This window comes from Ochotona curzoniae, unplaced genomic scaffold (genome assembly GCF_017591425.1).
Source record: "Ochotona curzoniae isolate NIBS_2020 unplaced genomic scaffold, NIBS_Ocur_1.0 scaffold_3223, whole genome shotgun sequence".
In the NCBI taxonomy this organism is placed as follows: Eukaryota; Metazoa; Chordata; class Mammalia; order Lagomorpha; family Ochotonidae; genus Ochotona; species Ochotona curzoniae.
This window is the reverse complement of record NW_024467108.1, coordinates 3101479-3126540: the sequence shown is the minus strand read 5'-3', so window position 1 is coordinate 3126540 and position 25062 is coordinate 3101479. Positions and strand designations below refer to the sequence as shown.

General features: G+C 38.2%; 1 protein-coding gene across 4 annotated transcripts in view; it reads left to right on the top strand.

The window, feature by feature from the left end:
• The window catches only part of FCHSD2 (FCH and double SH3 domains 2), a 245109-nt gene that overhangs the window by 102867 nt on the left and 117180 nt on the right, over positions 1-25062 (top strand). For all 4 annotated transcript variants that reach the window (XM_040964120.1, XM_040964118.1, XM_040964121.1 and 1 more), the window contains exons 4-5: positions 2-78; positions 17639-17783. In XM_040964120.1, coding sequence (XP_040820054.1) covers positions 2-78; positions 17639-17783 — 222 coding nt within the window. The remainder of the gene's footprint in view (position 1; positions 79-17638; positions 17784-25062) is intronic.

Sequence of the window (25062 nt, the reverse complement as noted above, 5' to 3'; positions counted from 1 at the left end):
GAATATGCAGAAGTTGGCTAGTCAGTACCTGAAGAGAGATTGGCCTGGAATAAAAGCTGATGATCGGAACGACTACAGGTAACACCAAGTCATTTTTGCCCATGTTCTTTAAAAATTGCTTTACTTAAACCATTTCACATATAAATTAATGTAACATTCTAGGTTTTAAAAGAATTGTTTCTTTCTTTTGACATGCTTCTGGATATAATGTCAAAATTACAAGAAAGTTTAATAGTACATAATGTGAACATTCTCCATAGAAAGGTCGTTTTCATATATTCAGTCAGGATTATATTTATTTATTTATTTATTTATTTATTTATTTAATACTTGTATATGGAATTTTAAGAATGTCACTTCTCAAATTTTACAGCTGAAAAATTTAATCTTTTTAAACTAGTGAAAACGCTCATAAATAACATTTTTGGATAAAATACATTACTTCATAGCATTGTACTTATTTTAAAGATATTAGATGTGTGTATCTGTATACAAATGTTCATGGAAAAATTGAATTTAAAAATAATTTTGTTCTATAGCAGACAGTCTTGAAGTAAATATGTAGGTTTTACGTATCCAGAAATTACCCAGTTGATACCCCACATATGAATTTTAAAGAAGGTTGGTGACAATAGATTGCAAAATCTGTCCTCATTTACTTAAAAGTGTAGCTTTGTTTGGAATTCATTGTCTTTCTTAGGTTAGGTTAATTTGAAGAATTTTATTGGGTTTGTGTGTGTATGTGTGCCTGCTCACCTAGGGCTGTCTTTACTCTTGGAGTAATCAGAAGTTGAAGTCCTTAGAGCTTGCAGTTGGTGGCAGTTATGACTAATATTAAGGACATAATAGCAGAGAATCCAGGGTATTTAAGAACTCAGTACTGAGTATTTCGTTGGAGTCTGAATATGAAGCCAAGTTGCTGAATACTGCTATTATCAGACTTTAAGATTGTGACAATAAAGAAAAACCAATGTGGTAATAAAAGTATAAAGCTGGAAGTTAAAAAGAAACTAATGCTTCACATTAGCAGGCTATGACACTGAAGGCAGTACAATAGCTATGAATATAAATATAGTATAATTGAAACATAAAACACTAAAGCAAAACAAAAAAAAAGAGTGTGTTGTTTTTTTTTTTTTTTAGTTTTTTGTTTGTTTGTTTTTATCAAGATTATTTGAAAGGTAGTGTGATGGAAAGAGAAGGAGAGATAGAGATCAGCCATATGCTGTTGTGCTCCCCAGATGGCCATAGAAGCCAGGTCTAAACCAGGTGCAACCTAGGAGTCTAGAACCAGGAAATCCATCCTTGTTTCCCATGTGGGTAATAGGGACCCCAAACACTTGGGCCATCTTTCACTATCTTCCTAGGAACATTAACAAAAAGATGAATTAGAAATGAAAAAGCCAGGACTCAAACTGGCTTTCCAATGTGGGATGCCTGCCTTAGAAGTGGTAGTTTAGGTCCTGGCGCAATAGCCTAATAGCTAAATCCTCACCTTACATCCAATGGAATCCCATGTGGGGCACTGGTTTGTGTTCCAGCTGCTCTGCTTACCATTTAGCTCCCTGCTTGTGGCCTGGGAAAGTAATAGAGGATGGCCTAAGGCCTTCGGACCCTGTGGCTGTGTGGGAGGCTCAGAAGAAGCTCCTGGCTCCTGGCTTCAGATAGCCCAGCTCTAGCCATTGTGGCTACTTGGGGAGTGAACCAGCAAATGGAAGATCATTCTCTATCTATCTCCTTGTCTCTGTGTATCTGCCTTTCCAATTAAGAATAAATAAATAAATCTTAAAAAAAAAAAAAAAAAGCAATGGTGTTTTTTAACCCATTGTACCACAATTCTGGCCCTGGATGAAGTTTTCTTTTTTCTTTTTTTTTTTTTTTTAAGATTTTAAAATTTTTATTGGGAAGGCCAGATATACAGAGAGGAGAGACAGGGAGAAAGATCTTCCGTCATGTGGTTCACTCCCCAAGTGACAGCAATGGGTGGTACTCGCCGATCCGAAGCCAGGAGCCAGGAACTCTTCTGGTTCTCCCACTCGGGTGCAGGGTCCCAAGGCTTTGGGCCATCCACGACTGCTTTCCCAGGCCACAGGCAGGGAGCTGGATGGGAAGCAAGGCCGCTGGGATTAGAACTGGCGTCCATATGGGATCCAGGTGTGGTCAAGGCGAGGACTTCACCACTAAGCTATCGCGCTGGGCCCTGAGTGAAGTTTTCTTACAGATTTTTTAGTATCAGATATTCAGCTATGAAATTTAAAAAAGGAAATGAAATTCCCAGCAAAATAGACTAAAGTTCTTGAGGTGAGAGTGGACATGAGCTGTTAAATATTGTTAGTCTGAAATCAGCTTGACCAAGGAAGAGATTTTGAGATTGGGTTGGAAGGGGTTAAAGAACTCCAACTTATAGATTACGTGTATTCCAAATTTGTTTAAAATTCTGTATTTGAATTGTAGATGATTAAAAATGTTAAACTTTTTGAAATTTAATCCTGAAAAGTATTTTTAGCCAGAATTTACTAGTATTTAGTATATGTCAGACACTGTGCTAGGAACATTAACTCATCTACCATGATTGTAAAAATAACCCTTATAGAATAGCTATAATTATCCACATTTCATGTACTTAGTGATACAACTTCCCTAAGGTCATATAGTTATTTAAACCTGTGCTCATTTGTTATTTCTTTATTCATGTTTTCAATATAAAATATCTGTTGTATGATGGCTGTTAAAGTAGGCATCAGGCTAGAAAGACTGAAAGATGTGTTGTCCATTCCCTTAGGGACTCAGGGGAGACAGCCTCTCTAAACAGTTGTTGTCATGGGTAGGAGCAGAGGTGCCTCAGGCTCACGAGGAAAGCCTAGGCTTAGAGCCAAGTCTCAAAGGATGTGCAGTGTTTGCCAGGCAGTGTTGTTAAAAAAAAAAAATCTAAGTAGAATAACACATCAAAAACATTTAACATGAGGAAATAGGCATTTTAGGTCAGAGCAAGCATTTTAGTATGGCTAGTGTGAAGTGTTTGGATTAGGGCACAGTCTAGTGACGGACCTGAAAAAAATGTGAATAGGCACTATACAGGATTTTGCAGATCATAATACACAATCTTTTTTTAAAATTTGGAACATGCTGTAGGCACTGAAGAATGTCAGAGGAATGACACAATCAATTTGACTGTTAGGGGAGAACTGGGGAAGAATTCAGAAAAGATGAAGTTGCAGAATTTTTTTTTTTTTTGGTGAAGTTTTACTTGAAAGAGTTATATACAAACACATTCACACAGGGGAAAGAGGGAGAGACAGGAGGGAGAAAAAGAGGGATCTTCCATCAGTTCGTTCACTCCTTAAATGACCGTGATGTCCCTGAAGCCAGTAACCACGCACTTTATCTGGGTCTCCCATATAGGTGCATGGCCCAAGAACTTGGACCATCCTCCACTGCTTTCCTAGGCCATTAGCAGGAAGTTGAATTATAAGCAGAGCATCAGGGACTTGAACTGTACTCAACATGAGATGCTGGTATTGCAAGCAGCTGCTTAACCCATCACACCAGAACACTGGGACCAAGTAGTAGGAGTTTAATACCTTGTTATTTTGAATCATTGTAGTTAAAAGTCAGGTTGTAGAGATTTCAGAGATACTTAGGAACCTAGAGCTACAGTTTTTTTTTTTAAAATTTATTTTGAAACCAAGCTATATTTAAAGTAACCCTTAGACATAGTTGGCAGTTAAACATTTATTGATTGATTGAATGAGTGAGTGAATGAAGTACAAGAAGTGAGAGGAAGGATTATAAAGTGACTCATGGGCTTTTAAATTTAAGTGACTAAGTGGAAATTGATGCCATTGTGAGAAATGACAATAGAAAGATCAGAGTGGGACTAGAGTTATAGCTTATTGGGTTAAACTTCCACATGCAATGCCATTACTGGTTCAAGTCCTGGCTATTCCACTTCTGATCCACTTCCTGCTAATATACCTGGGAAAGTAATGGAAGATGTCCTAAATGCTTGGGTCCCTGAACCTGTGTGGCAGAACTGGGAAAAGCTTCTGAATCCTTACTTTGGCCTGACCCAGCCCAGGTCCTGGCAGCCATTTGGGGAGTGAACCAGCAAGTAGAAGACCCCTCTCCCTATCTCTCTTTCTCTGTCTCTTGCTGTATATGTGTGTGTAAGACTCTGCCTTTCAGATAAATAAACTTTGTTTAAAAAGGGAAAGATCATAATGGAAGGTGAGAATAACAATTACAATTTCATGCTTTTTGTTTATTCAGAGTTTATTTTCATTTTAGTTACTTTAAATTTACCCTTTTTTGGTATTTCTATTATCAGCTTACAAATTTTTATACAGGTAATACGTGTTCTTTATTAAGTAGGTAAATAGTACAGAAAGTCCATCCTCGTTCTCTTTCCCAGACTTTATCCATTCCCATTACTACTCTTGAATAACTACTGTAAAAAGCATGTAGCCTTTTGTAATTTTTTTCTTCATAATTCACAAATGCCCATAAGTAGTTTTGCTGTTTTCAACAAAACTGGGATTATTGTGTACATATGTTTCTGTACTACCACACACATACATTTAAGGAAGCTTTGCTTTTTTAAAAAAAGATTTATTTTTATTGCAAAGTCAGATATACTGAGAGGAGAAGAGACAGAGAGGAAGATCCTTTGTCTGATGATTCACTCCCCAAGTGACCACAACGGCCTGAGCTGAGCCTATCCAAAGTCAGGAGCCCGGAGCCTCTTCCAAGTCTCCCATGCATGTGCAGGGTCCCAAGGCTTTGGGCCGTCCTCAACTGCTTTCCCAGGCCACAGCAGGGAGCTGGATGGGAAGTGGGGTTGCCAGGACTAGAAATGGCACCCATATGGGATCTTGATGTCTTGAAGGCAAGAACTTTAACTGCTAGGCCACCACACTGGGCACAGGAAGCTTTTTTAGACAGCTTTCTACATGAGTATGTTCATTTCTTTAAAAAAGTAAAAAGTTTCAGTTTATTTGAAGGCACAGAGAGAGAGAAGGAGAGTGGGGAGAGATTTATGTCTGTCTATTCACTCCTCAAATAACCGCAATGGCTGGAGCTGGGTCAGATCAAAGCTGGGAACTAAGAGCTTCTCCTTGATCTCCCACATGGGTGCAGGGACCCAACAATTTCACTGCTTTTTCCAGCATTAACAGGACCTAGATTGGAAGTGGAGCAGTCAGGACTCTAGCCAGTGCCCACAATGGGCACTACAAGTAGCAGTCGTCTAAAATGCAACACCACAGCACCAGCCCCTGTTCATTCCTTTTTTTTTTTTCTTTTATGATTGCTTTAGTTCCATAGTATGAATGAACTATGGTTCTTTTTGTGTATTTGTTTTACCTGATTTATTTAGAAAGCAAAGCACCAGAGAAAGCTCTTCAGCCTGCTGGTTTACTCCCCACAGCCACAAAAACCATTGAGGGCCAGGTTAATGCCAGGAGTCAAGATTTCCATTCTGGTCTGCCATGTGGATGGCAAGGACTGAGTATTTCAGCCATCTTCTGTTGCCTTTTCAGGTGCAGTAACAGGAAACAGGATTAAAAACAGGATAAACTGCACTTGAAATGGCTCTCGGAAATAAGATGTTGGCATCTCAAGCAGTGATTTACTGGTCACAACACCAGACCCATGAACTGTAGCTTTGTTACCTGTTTCCCCTTGGTAGCTAGTTACCTAGTTTATTTCTATTACATATAATGTTGCGATAAATAACTCCTATACATGTATTGATATCCTTTGGTACACTGTGAAAGTATTTCTGTAGCCTGGATTCTTAGAAGGGAGAATACTAGCTCAAAGGATTTACATATTCAAATTGCCATCTTAAGCTCTGTTAATACATGTTATTTTTTCTATAGTGACTTAAAGTTCCCACTTTTTATTTTGTACCAGCAGTGAGCATGATCTGTCTCTTTAATGATTTACTTTTCTGGTGTTATATGCACTATCTAAGACCCTTAAATCATCTCGTTTGCCTGGAAACTAGATGTCTATAGCACTACTATGCCTGGGACTTAAACAGAAAAATAAACCTTTGATGAAAGCTTTTCAGTGCTTAGTATGTAAAAATTTTTCAAAACTCCTTCAGCTCTCTGATTCTTAAGCAATTTACATTTCTATTTTAAAATTGTCTAAGTTTGTGATGACCATTTTTTTTTATTAGCTTTTCACTGTGTAAAGTGAAAATCAGCTGCCTTTAATTTCTTTCTACAGCTCATGATACTATCTGGAATATTAGTTAGCTACTTCTGCTTGTGATTTCTTCCTTTGAAATTATATTTGCATAATACCATAAGTTACCGTTGTGTCTCTGTGAAATAACCCATCTCTCTCCCCTGCTTCAAATCTTTCACTATTTTACACTTTCCTTGTCAATAGTTTGAAATTTAGATTTCTTTCTATGATCTTCAAATTCATGAAGATCCCTAATCCCAAATTACTTTCTCTCCTCATCTCTGGCCATTTCTCCTTTCAAGCTTGGGCACCTTAGCTACAGTTGTGTGGCTATTCTTGTTACAGCTCAACCAGACTGAAATCAGTCTTTTTCCCTTTTTTGCTTCTAAGGTGAATATGTTAAATTGGCAGGTGTAGATTAGGGAAAATGGCTGTGGAGGACTTCAAAGTTAAAGAAGAGTCAGCATATTGGTAGTATTTAAAGCCGTGACATTGAATGAACTCATCTAAAGAGTGGGTGTAGTTACAGAAGAGACAGGAAGCTGGGCATGTAACCCCAGGGCTCTCCAGCACTGACTGGGTGATGAGAAGTGGAAGAACCAGTGAAGGAAATAAAAGGAGCAGGACCAAGAGAGAATAATATCCTGGAAACAAGGAAACAAAGAATTTTTTTAAAGCAAAGCTTTTGTTTTTTAAAGATTTGTTGTTGAAAAGGCAGATTTATGGAGAAGAGAGACAAAACAATCTTGCATCTGTTGAATCACTCCCCAGATAGCTACAACGATCAAGGCTGAGCTAATTGAAGCCAGTAGCTTCTGCTGAGTCTCCCAGGCTGGTACAGGGACACAAGGCTTTTGGGCCATTTTCTGCTGCTTTTGCAGGCCATACGCAGGGAGGTGGATGAGAAGTGGAGCAGCTGGTACATGAACTGGTAGCCATATGGGATATTTGCGCTTGCAGGCAGAGGATTAGGCAGTTGAGACATGGCACCAGCCCCAACACAGAATTTCAAGAAGGACAGCGTTGTTGTTGATATGTTGAGTAAAGGGAGCAAAACTTTAACTGACATTTGTGATTAGCAACATGGAGATCTTTGTGACCTTAATAAGCAAATTCAGAATAGTGGACTGAAAGCTGGTATGAATGGGATCAAACGATAGTAGGAGGAAGGGAGATTGGAACAGTCATTTTAAACAATTCTTTTGAGAAGTTTTGCAAAATGCAAGTACAGATAGGGAACTAGAATTGTTATATAGAAGTTTAGATTACTGTTTGCCACACTGATATTCCCTATCAGAAAACTCATTTTAGTTGTGGTTACTTTGCTTCTGATTTAGATTCTTACTAAAATGCAGAGGAAGATGGGTCAAGTACTTTGGTATCCCAGCCACATGGGAGATCCTGGTGGAGTTCTGGACCCCTGGTTGCAGTCCAGCCTAGACCTAGATGTTACAGTCATTTGGAGAGTGAACCAGCAGGTGAAAGAGCTCTGTCCCTTTCCCTTTTTAAATAAATAACCAAATAGATCTACTCTTTTAAAAAAAGATTTATATTTTCTTTATTGGGAAATCAGATGTACAGGGAGAAGAGACAGAGAGAAAGATCTTCCATCCAATGATTCACTTAAGCAGCCGCAACAGCCAGAGCTGAGCCAATCAAAAGCCAGGAACCAGGAGCCTCTTACAGGCCTCCCATGCAGGTGCAGGATCCCAAGGTGTTGGGCCATTGTCAGCTGCTTTTCCAGGCCACAAGCAGGGAGCTGGGTGGAAAGCGGGACTGCCGGGATTAGAACCAGTGCCCATATGGGATCTTGGCACATGCAAGATAAGGACTTTAGCCACTAAGGATACCACACTGGGCCCAAATAGATCTGCCTTTTACATATTGGGGAGGGAATCAGAAGCAATCCTAACACCTCTTAACAGGAGGTCATATGCACAGAACAGGGGGGCACCCCAGAGTGGAGCAGGTGGACAGGAGGAGGCTTGTATCCCAACCCTGAAGACTCGTAGACCCTCACCAAGGACTATCAGTACGAGCTCCAAGGACTACATCCCAACTTTCAAGGAGACCATGGGGAATTGGAGTGCCTTCGGAGGTGGAGAACTCTGAGGTCACCCACCTCCATTTGGATCTTCCACATGGGATGGAAGAAGCCCAAATCCTTCCTTGCAGGATCCAAGGTCATCGGAATGACACCCAGAAACACTGAGCGGTCTGCAGAAACAGAATAGTGAACTTCATTTGGGACTAGGGAGAGGAGCTTTCTCTGGTCCTTGCCTGGTTCCAGCTTTGGGTCTCTCTCTCATAATGACCATCAGGATCGCTCCAGAAACCCCTCAAAACAAACAAGCAAATAAATAAACAAAAAAAAACCTGGAATAGGTAGACAGAGAACAGCAAGGGAAGCTTAGAAACAGACAGGAAACCGTCATTGGGGATGCACTTATAATTCACTGGGTGGGGCACAAAGATTAGTTACTCCTCACTAGGGTATTGAAGATTTCTCTGCACACCCCTCTTAAAACTGTTCACCTAAACTGTTGACATATGTCTTGTTAGAGTTACAGAGTTAGACTACCCAAAAAACAGCCAGGTTCTGCGAAATCATGCTTCAACGCTATGGACTGCTAAATACTAAAGTTAAAATAGACATGAGACAGCTGAATAGTAATCTATAGCTATTTAAACGTGTATAGAACCCAGTTGTATATAAACTAATAAGAGAAATGTCAATGTAGAAGTCACAGGATGTGGTTCTTCAGAACTTGCATTCTTTTTTTTTCTCTCTCTTTCAACATATTGGTTTCTCAATACCATGTCAACTGATTCCATTACGTTATAAATTGTTAGTGATGTAATGTCGGGGCTTTTAATTGGTCAGGATGATACTCTGTTGGCTCTACCTTCAGACCAGAGATGGTCTCCCCAAGAAACCATTGAACTTATCTGGACAATAAGATGCTGGACTTTATGCTTGGTAGATGCTTCCAATGAAAGAATCTCAACTGAATTTGAACTGTGGTAATGCAACGAGGTGGAGGAATCCACCATGGGGGAGAGGTAGGGTTGAGAAGGGGAGGGGGGAATCCCAGTGCCTATAAAACTGTGTCACATAATGCACTGCAATCAAAAAAAAAAAAAAAAGATCTGCCTTTAAAAAGGTACAGACATTAGGGAGATACCCGGAGAGAAATGTGATTTATTAGAAAAAAGATGTATTTGTTGCTAGGACAGATTCATAGGAGAAGAAAAACCTAACGTAGGAAGTTGCTGGGTTGATATCCTTGAATGAGAGGTTATATAACGTAATGTACATGTGGGTGACCTTCAAGCACAGGTAACTTACGCAGATAGTAAAGGGATTATAGAATGTATGAGTGCAGAAGAGGAGACTGGTAAATGTGGCAGTGTAGGACATTTTCTTTTATTTTTTTAAAGATTTAGTTTTATTTATTTGAAAGAGAGAAATGGAGGGAAGAAGAAGGAGAGAGAGGAAAGGGAAAGAGATCTTTATTTTGCTGGTTCACTCTTCAAATGGCTGCAACAGTCAGACTTGGCTAGACTGAAACCAAGAGCTTCTTCCAGGTCTCCCATATTGGTATAGGGGCCCAAGGACTTGGGCAATCTTCTGCTGCTGTCCCAGGCACATTAGCAAGGAGCTGGTTTGGAAGGAGAGCAATTGGGATTGAAACTAGTGTCCATTCTGGCTGCTGGTACTGCAGAGGTTTAACCCTCTATACCACACTGCTGGCCCTGGGACATTTTCTTCTTAAAGCTTCATTGTCAGCTTTAAATGTGGAAATATGAAAGATCTAAGAAGAGAAAAGGAGGAGAGGAAGGGAAGAAAGGCAAATTAATGTATTAAAGGAATATAGCAGAATTGCTAGGAAATAGGGATTAGGGATGACTACAGTCTGTTTGACATGAATTTGAAGTAGACCAGGCGGTTGGACTTTTTTTTTTTTTTTAAACTCTAGCCACTTTCTGCTGCAGACATTGGTTTAGTGTAAACAGAGTTTGGGATCTAATGAAGGTTGAAACTTGTAGGTTGTAATAATGTAAAGATTGAGGGGCAGGGATAATAAGGATGTACGTAAGGGAGCAGTTGTAATGAAAGGCCACGAAGCCTAGACTGGGTGAGGAGCTGAGAAGGAAGTTGATGAGAGGGGTGAAAAACAGTGGAAGGAGGGTATGATCAAATGGATTATGGGTTTTTATAGAGTTTAGTCCTGGTTGCAGTCAGGATCTTGAAGGAAATGAGTAAAAACAGGAGATTATTATCACAGATAAGATGGCCAAAATTGGACTCAAAGCAAAAACATAGTTAATGGTAATGGCAGAGTTCAAGTTATGACCTTTATTTTATTTTAGGGTGCTACTAATGATGATTACCCTCATCAGAGTTGAATCTCGGGGCCTGAACTGTGGCTCCACAGGCTAATAATCCTTTAGCTGTGGCACCGGCAGCTCATATGGGGACTGGTTCATTTTTTGCTGCTTCACTTCCAGTCCACCTCTGGAAAACAGCAGAGAGTTGCCTAAGTCCTTGGGACCCTGCACCTATGTGAGAAACCCAGAAGAAGCTGCTGGCTTCCAGCTTTGGTTTAGCTCAGCTCTAGCCATTGCAGCCACTGGGGAGTGATTAGATGGAAGACCTTCTCTCTGTATCTCTGCTTCTCTCTGTAAATCTACCTTTCAAATGAAAATAGATAAATATTAAAAAAAAAAAAGATGTCACAAACTCTTTGTGAGCCACAGATCCACCTCAATAAATTGGTGACAATACTAATCTTAAAAAATTGTGGTGAGAATTAAGTAATGCGATAAATGGAAGCAGTGTTTAGTTTTACTTTTTGAATGCCATCACCTGGGATGTCCACATCTTATATTGGTGTACCAATTCATGTCTCAGCTAACCATTTCTCATGCTGGTCCTTGCTAATATTCTTTTTTAAAAAATTTCACACAGATTTTTTATTTTGTTTTTACATTTAATTTTATTTTTTATTATTATTATTTTATGATACAGTTCCGTAGGCTCCAAAAATTTCCCTTATCTTCTCAACTCGCCCCACCTAGTTCCTCTGTATCCTTACTAAAGTATAGTTCTTCATACACAGTCATATGTCCATCATTGCAGGCATGGACAATGATCGAGAGTCCAGCATCCTATAGTCAAGATATAGTAAACAGTTTCATTGTAAGTCCATCTTTGTCTGGAAGTAGAGATGCATACTACATCGTATCCTCACATCTGGATATGTTAGTCTCCATTTCACGATTACTGTACATCCCCTTAAATGAAGTCACAATACAAAATCAACAATAGGAATAAAAATAGAAATTTGCAGTGCCATGAAGTTAAATAACATGCTACTAGATAGGACCGTCTCCATTACACAGCTATTATACATCCCCTTAAATGAAAAGCCACAAAACAAAATCAACAACAGGACGAAAAAAGAAATTAACAACACCATGACGTTAAATAACATGCTACTGAAGGATTAATGTGTCGCTGAAGAAATGAAAATCAAGAAACTTTTTGAAGAAAATGATGCTACTGTATGATCTATGAGTCATTGAAGAATTGAATCACAAGAAACTGTTTTGAAGAGATGAAACTAACAAAAACATCAAAATCCATGAGACAGAGCTTCTGTTGATTTTTGTTGGTGAGATGTGTATCTTCTAGACAACAAATAGATGTGTTTTGTTTTTAATCGGGTCTGCTAATTTACGACATTTGATTAAGCTTAAGCCAATTTCTTTCAGAGTTCTTTCAGGAAATTTGGTCCTGTCATTTTAGGAATGGGTTCATTGGTTTAGTCTTCTGTTGTCATTTTACTGGGATGTTCTTCCCCTTTGCCTTTGGTTTTTTCTTTTAAAGATTTATTTTTATTATTTTTTATTGGAAAGGCGGATATACAGAGAGGAGAGACAGAGAGGAAGATCTTCTGTCCGATGATTCACGCCCCAAGTGAGCGCAACGGGCCGATACTATGCCAGTCCAAAGCCAGGAGACTCTTCCGGGTCTCTCACGCGGGTGCAGGGTCCCAAAGCTTTGGGCAGTCCTCAACTGCCTTCCCGGGCCACAGGCAGGGAGCTGGAAGGGAAGCGGGGCTGCCGGGATTAGAACCAGCGCCCATATGGGATCCCGGGCGTGCAAGGCGAGGACCTTAACCACTTGCGCCACCGCGCCAGGCCCTGCCTTTGGTTTTGTTGGGCGTTATTCTTCTTCTCTGTCAACAGAACATCTTGAAGTATCATTTGTAGGGCAGATTTGGAAGAGGCAAATTCTTTTAACTTTTCTTTACTCTGAAAGATTTTATTTCATTTTCAAAGATAAAAGAAAGCTTTTTGCTGGATATGTTATCCTGGGCCAACAATTTTTTTCTTTTAGGATCTTGAATATGTCGCTCCATTCTCTTGTGGCCTGTAGAGTTTCCTGGGAGAGGCCTCCTGTGAGTTTAATTGGCATTCCTTTATATGTCAGTTGATGTTTTTCACGTGCACATTTAAGGATCTTTTCCTTATGTTGGGATGAAGAGAGCTTGATGATCATGTGTCATGGTGAAGATTGCTTTTGGTCAGGCCTGTTGGGAGTTCTGTGCCCCTCCTGAATGTTGTTTCCCAATTCTTTCCTCTAGATTAGGGAAATTTTCCCTTATTGTTTCATTAGACATATCTGTAACACCAGTTTCTTTTTCTGCACCTTCTGGGACTCCCATAATTCTTGTATTAGGCCTCTTAATAGTGTTTTTCAATTCTTGAATCCTTTTTTTAGCCTGATCCAGCTCTGCTTCCAGCTTTTTATTTGTCTTGATTGGTGATAGGAAATATGTTCCAATTCTGAGATTCTTTCTTCTGCTTGCTTCATTCTAATTTGGAGACTGTCCACTGCATTTTTAATTTTCTCTACTGTGTTCTTAGTTTCTGATATATCAGCCTTGATCTGTTTTATTGCTGCTATTTCTTGTGTAACGTATTCCTTAAATTCTTTGAACTCTTGTATGTGGTTCTTGTTGTTGGTCAGAAGCTTTATAATGAGATTTCTCATTTCTGTGTCCCCCATTTTCTTGATGTCTTCCTCAGTGAGCTCTGAGGTTGGCACAGGGTTTTGCTCCTTTGCAGGGGAGTCTTCAGTAGTATTCATTGTGCCTCTGTCTCTTGTTTTGCTCTTGATCATTGTATTTCTGTTTATCAGATTCTTCTCCTTGGAGCAGGTTTCTAAGCTGTGTCACCCACAGGTCTGTAATTTGATTTTACTTATTGCAGTTGGTACACGGCTCTTTGTTTGCAGTCACTTGTGCCGCTCCCTCCAGTGAGTTTCAGGTCTGGTTTCTTATGTTAGATTTCCACCATGGTCTCCATAGTCCCAACTCCTGGCTCACCACTCTCCACCTCCTGTGATACTGTACTGTGGCTGCACTGTTGTCTGTACAACCTCTCTCCCACTTCTGGTTGGAGTAGGTCCCAGGATTAGGAAAACACCAGGTGTTCTATATAGTTATGTTGTTGGTGGTGGTGGTCTTGCTGGAAACTGTTGGCTGTTAGGTCTGAGGACCACACAGACTTATTTTGACCCATTCAATGCCATAGTCTGTTTTATTTTTCTGCAGTACCAGCGCAGTGCATGGAACTAAGCAAGTTCTCACTGAGCTCAGCACATGCGCAGCTCACTGTTGTTCCTTGCAGTCCTAAATCCTTTGTCACACTATACGAAATGGCACCTGATCTGCCACTACTAGAGTTCTTGATTTGCTGGCCATGAGGTATGAGGGCCACCCAGATCTGTCTTGGGTGTAACCTGTAGGATGCCACATTGTTGCAGTTCACTGAGTCAAAAATGAGTTCACTCCTAGTTGGGGTCATGGGCATTCCTACCCGCTAGCCCTTGCCTCCTTAGGCAAAATGGCACCCAATTTGCCTCTACAGGCAAGACTGGGGTTTAAGTTCCACCCTGTTCCCACACTGCCCATCTGAGATATGCAGCTCTGTCTCTGCTCCTGGTCATATCAAACAGACCAGCAGGTCGGGCAATTCTTTGAGTTTACCTCCAGAGTTCTCATTAAATGTCCCTTCCCACCTGGTTGCTGGTGGAGTTCCGGCTGCTGATAGAGTTCAGACCACCATTCACTTAATGTTGCTGGAGTATCAGTCACTGCAACACAACAGCATTTTGTCTGTTGCTTTCCTGTGTCTGTCAGTCTCCAGGTACTTTTCTGCTGTTGTTCTGCCCTCTCCTATTTCCTTGGAATGTGCCCTCTCTGCTCCACATTGGCTAATATTTCTCCGTCTGTTTAAACATGTCCTTACCCTATTCCACCATTTTGAATCCTGTTTGTAGCCATTTGAGGAGTGTACCAGTAGATGTTATATCTCTCTGTGTGTCTGTCTTTCTCTCTCACACAGGTTTTCAAATAAATAAGTCATGTGATATTTGTAAAATATATAATAGTATGTGATAGGTCTTTAAAAGAATCTCTTTTCACAATAGACACAAGCCCATCATCCTTCTATTTAAGTATATCATGACATTGTAGGTATGGACAATGATAGAAAATCCAGTATCTTAAATTCAAGATACATTTATCAGTTTCCTTTTGAGTCCATCTTTTATTCTGGCATAGAGATGCATACTACAATGTATCTTCACTTCTTAGTATTCCAGTCACCATTATGCTTCATGAGGTATTGTTAAAGGACTACACTATTGTAATAATACAGCAGAAAATAGTGGGCACAGGAGTATGGGGAGAGTGGAAAGGGGAATTTTTGAGCCTATGGAACTTTATTATGAAAAAACAAATAAGTGTTTACCTTTAGTGTTTAACATAACCTTATTTGTTCAAGAGCTAAGATGTAATGCAGGATAAAAGAAATGATTCTGCTTCAAACCTCAGGAAACCAGAAAACCAGACAATATTCAAATAGAATAACATGCTTTCTTTATATAACAACAAAAAAAAGAATCTCGTTTCATTCATTTATAATTTTGAGTCTTATTTTCTGAGCTAAGTAGCCTGAGTGCTATACATGCTTGTTACTTTTCCTCCAAAATTGCTTCAATATATGAAAAAAAAATGTAAAGTTACTTTAAGACATGATTGTTTTTCCTCAGAATGAAAAATACCCTTCGCTGGAATTAGCACTATTAGTAAGAAGTCTTAATTCTGCTACTGTTGCTATTTATTCATTTAGAAGAATGTGTATGCCAAAAATTTTTACATTATTTGCATATAATTTTTTAAATATCCCTGTAAGATACATGGTGTAGCTATTTCTGTTACTTCCTCATTTGCTTGTTGAGGAAATGAAAGTATAGTTATGTGTGCTACATGTGAACATATTGGTTAAACTTGAACACAAGTCTTCTTACTGGTAAGTAGTCTGTGCTTTTATTGATACCTTAGTGTTCAGGATATGTTAACCTGCTACTTTTTGAAGTTCTGTTTTTAAATTCCATAGTGAAAAAGATTTCTCTTTTTTAATCAAGTCAAAATTTATACATTTACCCAGTGCATATTTTTGTTAGATCCTAGGAGCATGAATTACTCAACAGACATGAAATGTCTGACTTTATCAAGGGAAAAGGCTTACAGTTCACAGTTTTGGAGGAAAAAGTACAAACAGCATGGTATTGGATCTAATGAGGACCTCATGGTATAACCAGGAGCCTGAAAGGAAAAAATTCTATTTCAAAATAGGAACCAGAGACCGAAACTGCAAGGTGCAGGTTAGGTTTTTATAACAACTTCTTTCTAGGACTTGTACCTATTTCCTTCTGAGCCTGGTACCTGCAGTTAAAAGCCCCACCTTTTAAAGGTTCATACTGTGTCTAAACTGTTACATTGAAGACCAAGTCTCCAACATGCTGATCTGTGGGGGACAAACCACATCCAAACCACAGCAGAATACAACAGTCAACAAGACATAGAAGGATGGTTGAAAGTATTTGTGGAAAATAGAAATAAAAGATAGTGCGATACTTTGTGAAGGATCCTTATTCACTTTAGTCTTTGTGTTCACAGCAGTACAGGCATTAACTAAACAATTACATTTATTCATAGGGTCTGGCATTGTGGAACAGCAAGTTAAGCTGTCTGTGGTGCCAGCATCACTGTGAGTGCCATTTTGAGTCCCAATAATTCCACTTATGTTCTAACTCCTTGCTAATGTGCCTAGGAAAGCAGTGAGTGATGATCCAAATGTTTTATAAGTCCCCTTGATTGTCCCACATTGAGGCTAGGAGTGACATCTCAGTGCTGCTATTTTTTCATCCCATTAGTTTGTTGTTGTTTTGACAGTTTGTGTAAACATAGCACATTGAATATTTCCAAAGTGATAGTATCACATATTTGTCTCAGTGTTTATATCTAAGTTGATTTGGTATATTTCATGGCACCTTGGTTTAAAAATGTATCAAGTTGTTAAGCTCTAAGGATCAGGAGGAACCAGGGGATTTTTCTTTTTCTTGTTTTTAGTTGTCATTTCTTGTTGCACAAGTACTTTTATGTAGCAGGTAGTTTTTTTTTACATTGCAATAGTAAGAATCCATGTTAGTATCAGCGGCGAATCTGATACTGTAACTTATCAAAACTTTCTATTCTATTTTCATTAAGTACTGACTGTTACAAATTTGTTAGTCTTATAATAGTGTAGGAATGTGCTAGAATTGGTTGAAACATTTAACAGTGTGGGAAAGATTTGAGAAGGATGTTGGCTAAAGCAAACAAAGGGTAAGTAATTGTGAAGCACTTGTATCAGCAAGTGATGGGTGATGGGTCTTACCTGCAATGACTCCAAGGCACAGTGTGATACTGGCTAAGCATTGTTACAACAGGGACTGATGTAGAACAATAGTGCCATCAATTCCCTGTTTTCACAAGACTTCTCAAGCACGTGAGCAATTGTTCATATATGATTTTTTCTGACATTATTTTTTTGAGAGAGCAGTATGTAATTGAAAGAGAGTGGTCCCCAACCTTCACTGAATATCAATGCTGAAATATTCAATATAACCTACTGAATTTCTATATCTCTGAACCTCAGTTACCTCAGCTATAAAATTACAGAATTACCTGTGTGAAATAATGAAAGTTGGTATTTGCAATGATAGTCCTGTAATGATGAAAGGCCTGGAGAATCTGCATTTGCTAATTTTTGTCATGTTAGCCTTGTCTCAAATTCTGATACATGTATCCTTTTATGATTAAGAAGCTAAGGAATCAAAACTCCCTGCTGCTAAACTACAAAGGAATAGAATATATGCCACCCACTATGTTTTGTATGCTGTAATTCTGTCTATAAACCAATATAATTACATATATAGTCAGAAGACTATCATTCTTTTCAGTGCTGTTCAGTGACCAAAAGGTTAGCCAGCTTTTTCTTCCTTTTCCTTGCCTAATAATTTTCTATCCCTCTTTGAATTTAGGAGCATGTATCCTGTTTGGAAATCTTTTCTCGAGGGAACAATGCAGGTAGCCCAGTCTCGGATCAATATATGTGAGAACTATAAAAACTTCATTTCTGAGCCTGCAAGAACAGTGAGAAGCTTAAAAGAACAGCAACTAAAAAGGGTATTGTTTCTGTTTCTGTTCTTTTTCTATGTGTATTTTAATACTTCAGTGCCACATTTATAACTTGTATGATACCAAATTGCTTTAAAATCTTTCAGCTTTCCTATATGGTCATACATATTTATGCTTTGTATTTTCTGAGGATTTTCTGACATTGACATGTTCCCTTTAACCACTAAGATGAACACAATTTGAATCTATGAACATTTAGAAAGTGCAATAAATATTTCTTCAGGATATTGCTTTTTAGTGTTACTCAATGGACCTATGTAGTTTCACAATATTGGTACAGTTCATTAAAATATATTAATTAAATACAGTATTGGGATATTAAAAAATATTAATCCCAAGTCTTGAAAATTATTTGTCAATTATTCTTAGTTTCAAGTTGAGCCTTAATGTAAAGCAAGTAGTCACATTTTTAATTATATGTACCAATAGAATTATTTTTAAATATCTGGTACACTTAAAATTTTAATTAACAGGCTGTATGCAAATAAACACTTTCAAATGGACATATTTCTTTGATTATACAGAGCTTGAGTATTCATAGCTAAATGTCATTGTTTAGTGTGATTTTTGTGAAAATTTAGCTGTTGAAAGTAGTTGAATTTATCTGTTTTGGAAATGGAGTTTTAGAATAGAGATTTGTGATGTTTAGTAGTAAAGTTTTCGTATGAAATTAGTAACACTTTGGAAGATTAGAAGTGATTATTTAAAAAATTAGTATTTCAGAAATCTTTCAGGACTGTTTTTACAAAGACCAAAACTAATCATATCTTTTCTGTTTGCAAAAGATGATTTCATGTTAAATGTTAAATGTATGTATGTATGTGCTAAAGTTATAACCTGCAAGCACTCACTTAATATTGGTTGACTTCAGCACATTTGTATAAGGATGGCTGTTTTCATTTTAAAAATGACTGTTTTACTTTGCCAAAAAAAAAAAATAGTACTTTCAAGAAAAACATAGTAAACTATGTGAGAATTGACCAATGACTTAAAAATACAAAAAAAAATATACAGGTGTGTCTCTTGATTTCTGATTATGCAGAAAGAGGGTAGAAAAGTAGAACCAGGGGTTTAATATTGGTATATTGGTATAGCTTTCTAATCAGGAGGAAATACTGTGTTTTAAATGGCCAATATAAATCGTTAAATTTGAGTGAATTATTGTGTGTGATATTTTCCTCAATATCAGAATATTTTGAAAAAAAAAAAAACAAAACCTCTAGTGCCTTTTTTTCCATTACAGAAACAGTCACAGACCTGAACTTTACCCAACATTCCAGCAAAGAATGTTTGGTGACATTTGATAAATCCTCATATCAGTGAATTAATGTTTTTTATTATAGCTGAAAATAATGATGTTTATGTGCCATATAACCAATTGTTGAGTTTTAAGTACGTATTTAATATACCTGTCAGGAAGCTATAATTACAAATGACAAACTCACTTTAAATTGGCTTAAGAAGAAAATATATTCATTTATTTAAATGAAGATTCTAGGGTTTTAGGCATGGATGGATCCAGGGGTTCAAGTGATGTTAGTAGAATTTTTCTTCCTTAATCTCTTTCTCTCTCTCTCTTGTCTTTTCCTTTTTTTTTTTATTTTCATTTATTTGTTTGGAAGTATAATTTACCGAAAGGGAGACTTTCAAAATCTGACTTTTGAAAATACATTCTGTTTCTAGATACAGCTGTTTTTCTTTATACCTTAAATATGTTACTTCCTAATCTGTTTCATAATTTTAGTATCTGCTATTTGGCTCAACTTTGTGCTTTACAATGCTGAACATTGTTTATTAAAAAAAATTTTAGGGGCTCCAAAAGGTATTATTTCAGAGACTCTGAGGTTTTTTTCTGGCACACAGGTGTCATGCTGTTCAATCGCCTTTATTCTGTAAGGTCTGTGTCTGTTTCACCTATTGCTAACGTCTTAACTGAAAGTGTGCTGTGCTTGCCTTCTGCTCCCCTCCCCCCAAAAGTAGAACAATTTTAATAGATGCTTTTTTTGTATTTATATAGTAACATCTTTGAGAACCTTAAGTGCTTTACAGATACTATCGCTAATGAATCCCCGAAACAGTGCTGTGGGGTAGGTATAACTTCTGTTTTATAGGAGAGGGATACTAAAGCAGAGAGAGGTTAAATGACTTGTCCAATGTCATATACTTCAGTTCAATGAAGAACCAGAACCCGAGCAACTTAGCCTTCTAGCTCCTAGCCCTTACCTCCTGAAATAATCTTGAATGAAAATTAACTTTATGGAAAGTAAAGAGTATGAAAAAAATTAATTTTTTTTTCTCTGCCATCAAGGAAGAGAAAAACCCTGTACTGACAGGGTTTTCCCACAGCCTCCTGTCCCAAAACAGAAGCAGTGTGATTTAGAAGCAGGATTTAATGTAGAACATTTGCTTTTAGTTATCATCATTAAAAAATTTTATTCTAATATATGAAGTATGACACAATTATCCCAACACACAATACACACAGAGTAGTCAGTCATTTACAGCTAAAACCTGTCCTCACTCTAATCGTGGTCAACCAGCAAGCCACTTCACAATGCTTTCTGTGTGGGTCTCCTTCCTCACTATACCTATATTGTTTTTCCCAACCCTAACCCTACACATTTTAAAAGCATACTGAGTTTCTGATAAGCTTCAAAACATTTAATTAGACCCAGTTTCACTAAAAGTAAAAGGTGAATTCAGAACCATCCACCCTAGGTGAGTGTTGTGGAATACTGTGTAAAGTCTGTGACACTGGCATCCCTAGTGGGCACCAGTTCGAGTCCCTGCTACTCCACTTCCAATCCACCTCCTTGCCAATGTGCCTAGGAAAGCAGCAGAAGATGGCCCAAACATTTGAACCTCTGGAACTATGTGGGAGATCTGGCTGTAGCTCTGGGCTTTGCTTTAGCCCAATCCTGGCTGTTGTATTTGAGGAGTGAACTAGTGAGTGAAAAATCTCTCTCTCTCTTTCTCTCATTCTCTTCTCCCCCCCCCCCCTTCTCCAACTTTGCCTTTGAAAGAAATTGCTAATTAAAACACACACACACACACACCTCATATCAACTCCTCTGATAAGTCAGATCACCGTTAAATATGGTGTGGATGTGAGCACAATACCAAAATGAGAACTTGAGTTAGTATGAAATTGGCTGTACCTTTTCTTTAAATACAGAAACATAAGCACAAGCAGCATGGCATTTCAGTGATGCTTTTCCTCTGTGCAGCTGATTTCATTCATTCTCATGTGTGCTGCGGCCCTGATAGTATCAAGACTGATTCTGCTTCACTCTACTTTTTTCTTTGCGCTGGAAGCTGCAGAACTGCACCTTTGAATTTCACAACAGTTCGATCAAAGCCCTCAGAAGAGAAAGCATATCAACCTCTGCTACTCTGAGCGTCCCCCACTCAACTGTATGACTCTGATATTGACAGATTAGGCAAGCCTTGTGTAATTTGTACAAAACAGCTCCAGCTGTGGTGAGGTTTTAGTAACTACATCTTAAAAAACAATTTGTTGGGCCCGGCGCGGTGGCGCAAGTGGTTAAAGGCCCTTGCTTTGCATGCCCGGGATCCCATATGGGCGCCGGTTCTAATCCCGGCAGCCCCGCTTCCCTTCCAGCTCCCTGCCAGTGGCCTGGGAAAGCAGTCGAGGACAGCCCAAAGCTTTGGGACCCTGCACCCGTGTGGGAGACCCGGAAGAGGCTCCTGGCTTCGGATCGGCCTAGTATCGGCCCGTTGCGCTCACTTAGGGAGTGAATCATCGGACAGAAGATCTTCCTCTCTGTCTCTCCTCTCTGTCTATCCACCTTTCCAATAAAAAAATAATAAAAATAAATCTTTAAAAAAAAAAAACAATTTGTCAAAATACTTTAAGTATTTGGTACAAACACTAAATGTTATTTTCTCCCAGCATACCAGTTAAGCAGCCCAGTTAGCTAAGTGACCCTGTTAAAGATTTGTTTACCAAAGAATAGGTGAACTCACTTTCTGAATTAAAAGATACAGATTATAAGTGTTAATAATAGCACAAAAGACATTATTTGTTGTTTTTCCATAGTCAGCAGTCTTAGTAAAAGCGTTAGAAAAATATTAAACTTGTTATATAGTGCTGTGTGAAAAATGTTTAATAAAATCTAAGGCACGATTGCTGTTATTTTTAATACAATTTCCAACTATTTTTTGCAAAGTACATTTAGTCACTGTTAGTTTACTGATGCATTGAAGATGTCATAGCAACAGTTATATACATGCACATCCCATAGATCACTTGTAAAAGTCCACAGTAGAATGAAGTGTTAGCAAACATTAATTTTAATTACTGAACACATTTCAAGATTTATAAAGGCAGAAGGAGGATATTGTGGGAGAAGGACTTGTTCTTAGATAATACTGGTCAGTTTCATTAGCATGTGATCTTTCAGCTAGCCATTCATCATTCAAGAATTATGGTAAATGAAAGTTTTACTTCTTTATTGGGGAAAAATTATGTTTGAGAATAGTGTAACTGCTGTGACATGAATTTTTAAAGTAGGGCTTTGGTTTGAAACATTAAAATATGTAAAGATTAAAATTTAAAAGCGATTTAAAAAGTAAAATATGTGAAGTTATATAATTCCAACAACTATAGGGAAATTTTGAGTTTAAAAAAAAGTATTGATGCTGGGCCTAGCACAGTAGCCTAGTGGCTAAAGTCCTCACCTTGCACACCAGAATCCCATATGGGCACCAGTTCTAAGTGACCCACTTCCCATCCAGCTCCCTGCTTGTGACCTGAGAAAACAGTCAAGGATGGCCCAAAGCTCTCTGTCTCTCTCCTTTCTGTTTATCTGATTTTCAAAAAACAAAAAATATTGATGCTAAAGCTGGATAGAATAACATAAACTAAAAAAGTTAGAAATCAGTTCTTCCTAAAAGGAATATTTGCCACCTTTCACTGCAATTTTCCTCAAAGTATCTTACTGATTTTGCAAAAAATTAAAATTAAGCTTAAAAATAGAAACAAAGCATTACTTGAAAAGATGAAAACTCCTAAAATTATGCTCAAATTACTGGTATAATCATGGGTACTTCATACATACAATACTATACCAGTTTTAAATAACATAAGAAAAAAAGGATGGTTACAAGCCAATCTTTCTTACTGGAAAAACAAAAAACCTCTTTTGACCAAATGTTCTCTACATATATGTATGCTGTATATTATTATAAGCTTCTTCAGAGAAGCAAAACATTTCTGGCACTGGTTTCCTATATGTTAGTCTTGTACACCAGAAAAACAACTGCAAGTGTTGGGCCCAAAAGTATTTCTGGTTTGTGCTTGGAAAGACTACTGGCCGAGCTGCTGTGCGCTCATCTCCTTCAGTTAACACACAGGCCTTTCTGCTCTGACAAGGCTTGAACTCCTACTTTGGTCTTTTCTACATCAAGTAGCTTCTTTAATCCTCTGATCCCCACTTGGTTGTTAATCTCTCAGCTAATGTTCTCCACTGAATTTCTAGAAACTTTACCTCACACATTCCTTGTAGAAAGCAACTAATGACTCTAGGGAACATTGCTTACAGATTTTTGGATTTGCTTCTCTGCAGTACCCTACTTTCCAGATCCTTGCTGTTCAGGTTGCTGTTCTTTGGACTCTCTGGAACTACTGTACCTTCCCCTCCCGCCTGCCTCCGGTCTCTATCTTCATGATTCAACAAATGCCTGGAGGGAAAAAATTGAATGTAGAACATAACATATTTATGTTTGTATTCTCCCAGATCTCATAGTCCCTTAAATCCATTATGCACTCTAGTCCAATTTTACAATTTTTGGATTACAGGGAAATAGTTTGACAGAACCAAGTCTAAGTTATAATATAGAAGTACTGACTGAACCCTGGTCCAAATTGTTCTGTCATGATTAGGACAATTTTTGACTTAAATTCTCACTCTCTAACTTTTTTTTTTAATGTTTATTTATTTTACTGGAGAGTCAGATAAACAGAGAGGAGGAGAGACCGAGAGGAAGATAGTCTATCCACTGATTCACTCCCAAAATGGCTGCAGTGGCTAGAGCTGAGCCGAAACAAAACCAAAAGCCAGGAGCCTCCCCTGAGTCTCCCATGCAGGTGCATGGTCCCAAGGCTTTGGGCAGTCCTTGACTGCTTTCCCAGGCAACAAGCAGAGAGATGGATGGGAAGTGGAGCCTCCAGGACATGAACCAGTGCTGGTATGGGATCCTGGCATGTACAAGGCGAGGACTTTAGCCACTGGGCTACTGCACTAGGCCCAAATTGTCACTGTCTAACATTTAAAAGTACACAACCTTTCAAAACCTTGTCTATTTTCTTTTATGATACTTAAGCATAACTGTAGACATATTACATTATGAAGGACCTGTGAATATAAGGAGAATCAAAATGGGTGACTATAATAAGAATTATATTAAATCATTTCCAAATCATTTTTTATATTAACAGTTGTTTATGAATCAGAATAAGAGCCACAGATGTTAAAAGGTTTTTTTTTTTTTGCCATTCTTGTGTTTACTTAGCTTTCATCCATTTCATTCCCATTTACTTATACTAGAGTTCACTTGGTTTCCTTGAAATAATTGTGCTTCACCTATACATAACACTTGTCAGTTTGCAAACTGCCCCCCTCTTTTTTATTTTTTTAAAGATTTTTCTGTATTTTGAAAGTTAGAGTAAAGCAGAGAGGGAACTCTTCCATCTGGTTCACTCCGCGGAGATCCACAATAGCCAAGTCTGACCAGGCTGAATCTGGTAACATAGGAGATGGCTTTACCCACTATGCCACAGTAACAGCTCCCTACCACATTCTCTGTATTCTCCTTTGATTTTCATTAAAACAATCAAAGATACAGAAGTATTTTTACCTTCCATAACAGGAATTTTAATATGTAATTTTCTAATTCCATATCCTCAAAACACAAACCTGAACATATTTTTTATTCTGATTCCTTTGCAGTCTTGCTTTAAACTCTTGAAAGATCTTTTTGTTTTTTGTTTGTTTAAGATTTTTTTTATTTTTATTGGAAGGCAGATTAGACTTACAGAGAGGAAAGACAGAGAGAAAGAAAGATCCCCCATCCACTGGTTCACTCCCCAAATGGTTCCAGTGGCTGGAACTGTGCTGGTCTGAAGCTAGGAGCCAGGATCCTGATCCTCTTGCAGATCTCCCACATGGATGCAGGCACTCAAGGCCTTGGGATCTCCTCAGTAGATTTACAGATCATTAGCAGGAATTTGGATTGGAAGTGGAGT